Genomic DNA, 3,800 nt, shown 5'->3' with positions numbered 1-3,800 from the left:
GCTGGAACGCGTGTGGCAACTTTTTGTGACGTGATAAACACGTCGCTAATTTGCCAAAGGCAAATCACGTCGCAACATTGTGAATTAACTTGCTTCTGCGCTTAAACTTTGCCACGTGATATTCATGACACAACTTTGCCACATGAATATCACGTCACAACATTTGAAAATGGATGGTATGTTGCCACATGAAAATCACGTGGCAAATTACCCACGTGATTTACACTTCACAACTTAAAAACAAAATTAAAATAAAAGATAAAATATATTGTTATTATTAAATTATATTATTAATAAAAGATAAAATAATTAATAAATAATAAAATATAGAATAATTAATAATTAAGTGAAATATTTTTAAATTAAAATTACACATATGAAAATGTATTATAAAAATAGCAAAGTAATTATTTATACAAAAATTAATATTTAAAACTAAATAAATATTACACATCAAATTCGTCGTCATCTTCATCGTCTTCACTTGTTCTTTGATTTTGATTTCTACTCATGGACTGCATAAATTGTCTCATTTGCTCCTCCATATCGTGTTGTCTTTTTTTCATTTCCTCTAATTCGGCCTTTAACGCCGCCTCACGCTCCGCCGTCTCTCGTCTAGCCTCTGTTAGAGCCAGTTGCCTCACCGTTTCCATCATTTCAGGTGTCAATTGTGTTGGACGGGACGTTCCTTCCCCACTTGCAACTCTATCAAATAAAGTTCTATCTCCGGTTCTGTAGTTGCCAGCCAAAGGACCAACACCAAAAAAACACCCATTACGTCCCTTCCCTCCAGTGACTAAGCTCCAAATATACATATCCACGCGTGGATCAAGCGGATTAGAACCAACAGGTGTATATTGAGGATTTTCAACTAGAAATTGTGTGAGCAATCTTTGATACTCCTCCTACACATACAACAAATAAAATAATTAGATACAGTTGTGACATGAAAAGAATCCCACATATATTGTTGCCACATGAAATTCATGCCACAAACATTATTACCACGTGAAATTCACGCCACAAAATTGATAGAATTTTAACAAAAAAAAATAAAATAGAAACAACTTACTATAGTTCTTCTCGACCGATCATCAACCAAATCCCCCGATTTTTTTGTACGGGTCTTCACAAACAACTCATTAAGTCGGGGGGGTCTTCCTTGTGCCTTAGTCTGATTAATATAAATAAATTTAATTAAACACATAATAAATCAAAATATAATTTTAAACCGTAGTTATAATTTTTACCATCCGTTTTGCATGTTCTCCAATGCTTATACTTCCTGTAGCATTAAGGCAACCCCCCCTTTCGGATGCTCTCATGTCTTTTGCTTTTTGAGATTTAGCTTTAAAATTATCGCTAGCCCAATAGGCAAGAAGTTCGTCAAATACTTCCTTGCCTATCCAGTTGGGACGAATATTTCGTTCTTCCCAATCAAGTCTGACACGCCTAAGCATGTCAGAAAGTCGGACAGATGTTCTTCCCCGATAATTTTTTCTAATCATATATTCATCCATTACATTCCACGTACACTTTTCCTACAATGTTGTATGACATTCAAAAAAATTGTTAGATAAGTGTTAGATAATATATTACAATAAAATAACTAATTAAAATAACAACAATAAAATTTATTTTACCTTAAATTTATCAAACCATTCATCTTTCTCATCCTTGGAAAGTTCTTTGAATGACTTCCAAGCTTTTTTATACATTTGTTGAATCACATGTTTTACACACTGTGCAGCTGGCCTACTCGGAGAGAAACTAAACAACAATTTGAATAAGTGTTAATTATAAACATGGAAACATGGAAACATGTATACTAAATAAAATTTATAATTAGATACTTACGATTTTCCACATGGCTCAATAAAATATCTGCCATCAATCATCTCATACTCTGTGGGATTTGCAGTTGGTTGCTCTAAAACATGGTCATCCTGCTGCTCCTGGTCATCCTGCTCCTCCTGCTCCTCAGGCACGGGTATATCTGTGGCACGTGGTGGGTGTGGGGTGCGAGATCCCCCATGATGCGTGGATGATGAGGGCATGTGTGTGGTAGGTGGGGTGTGGGACCTCGAAAGCGTGGATGATGATGGTGTGTTTGTGGGATGCTGGGACGACAGAGGTACCTGTGTGGGATCTGGAAAGATCCCAGACTGCATGAAGGGTGGGGGTACCTGTGAGGGATGAGGAAAACTAGATCCCCCAGTCTGATGGTATGGTGAAGTCCCAGATGGGCTAATAAAGGATGGGTTCCCAGATGGGCTAATAAATGATGGGTTCCCAGATGGGCTAATAAAGGATGGGTTCCCAAATTGGGCCATAGGATAACCATGGGATGATAGTAGCGAGAGAAAAGGCTGTGAACCCATGGTCATGGGATCTACCTGAGTCTGTGGGGGAGGATACCCCATAGATGACTGCAGTGGCATAAAATGTTGAGAGGTCGTAGACATGGGCTCTACCTGACTCTGTGGGGGAGGACATACGGCCGACTGAGGAGCCTCACATACCCTTATCCTCGGGCGCTGCTGACCCTTACCCTTATCGGTTCGGGGCGGCATTTTATCTACAATCAATAAACACATGTAATACATCCTACATTAAGTAACATTACACAGTACACTAAGTAACAATACATCATACTATCTATTCAAAGTCTTCATGCTCTTCATCCATACTATTGTCTTCATCTGTTCTGATACTATCCTCGGATACAAACTCTTCACATTCTTCATCCACATCATTTTCTGTCAACAATGTGGATGCATCAACTTGATGGCCCTCAACCACTGTATCACACAAACTTGTAATTTGTTCAACTTCAATCACATCATTAACTTGAGAAGTTTCATCATCTTGGTAAGCGACATCTTCGACTACTACATCATCGGCTTCGATATGACCCAATGGTTTTGTTTTGATTACAACACACCATCCTCGTTTACGTGGCTGAGTTGAAGGATAAGGAACATAATAAACTTGCCTAACAATATGTGACATTATAAAAGGGTCATACTCTTTGTACCTTCGATCCATACGAATCTCAACTGTGTTATATTTCTTATCTATTTTTGTGCCTCTAGCAGATATATCATACCAATCACAATAGAACAAGACAACTTTATCTATTTTTATTCTCAATTCGTTTAACCATCGACAAATCGCTTTAGCTTCTTCGGAAGTTAGACTGTAATTAGCCTTGGGTTTTAGTAACTTCCCATTCGGTTTAACCTTCAACTCCAACTCCTTTCGATTACACAAAATCTCCATGTCCTTTCTAGCCTTCTCATTATCCTTTGTTTTACCTTGAACATCCATCACTGTGTTAAACACGTTATCAAAAAAATTCTTCTCAATATGCATAACATCAAGATTATGTCGCAACAAATTATCTTTCCAATACGGGAGATCCCAAAAAATACTTCTTTTTGTCCAGTTATGTGTATCCCCATATCCTTCAATTCTGCAAGCTTTACCATAATCTGTGAATTTTGGCAGTTCACTAACTTGGTTCCATACTTCACCGGGTGAGAAACGAGGGGGAGGCAAGTCTGTTACTCTTATGCCTTTTTTGAAGTCATTCTTATTTCTTCGAAAGACATGATCTTTCGGTAGGAATCTGCGGTGACAGTCAAACCACGAACTTTTCCCCCCTTTTTCCAACGTGAACGCATGAGAGTGTTCCATGCAATGCGGGCATCCCATTTTTCCATGTGTCCCCCAACCGGACAACATGCCATATGCGGGAAAGTCGTTTATAGTCCACATCAAGGCTGCTCGCATAGTAA

The 3,800-nt window shown here is 38.3% G+C and overlaps 1 protein-coding gene across 1 annotated transcript; it reads right to left on the bottom strand.

Annotated features, from left to right (window-relative positions):
- Positions 1-446: 446 nt before the first annotated feature.
- LOC127082101 (uncharacterized) lies at positions 447-1,304 on the bottom strand. The gene is made up of 2 exons (XM_051022330.1): positions 1,073-1,304; positions 447-905 (listed from the first exon to the last, which is right to left on the bottom strand). Exons 1-2 carry the CDS (start codon positions 1,205-1,207, stop codon positions 447-449), a joined length of 594 nt encoding a protein of 197 aa, XP_050878287.1. The 5' UTR covers positions 1,208-1,304.
- Between the last annotated feature and the right edge of the window lie 2,496 nt (positions 1,305-3,800).

The sequence above is a fragment of the Lathyrus oleraceus genome, chromosome 5 (assembly GCF_024323335.1).
Source record: "Lathyrus oleraceus cultivar Zhongwan6 chromosome 5, CAAS_Psat_ZW6_1.0, whole genome shotgun sequence".
NCBI classification, from domain to species: Eukaryota; Viridiplantae; Streptophyta; class Magnoliopsida; order Fabales; family Fabaceae; genus Lathyrus; species Lathyrus oleraceus.
Note: the sequence above shows the minus strand (reverse complement) of the source record. Positions and strands in the feature narration are given on the sequence as shown.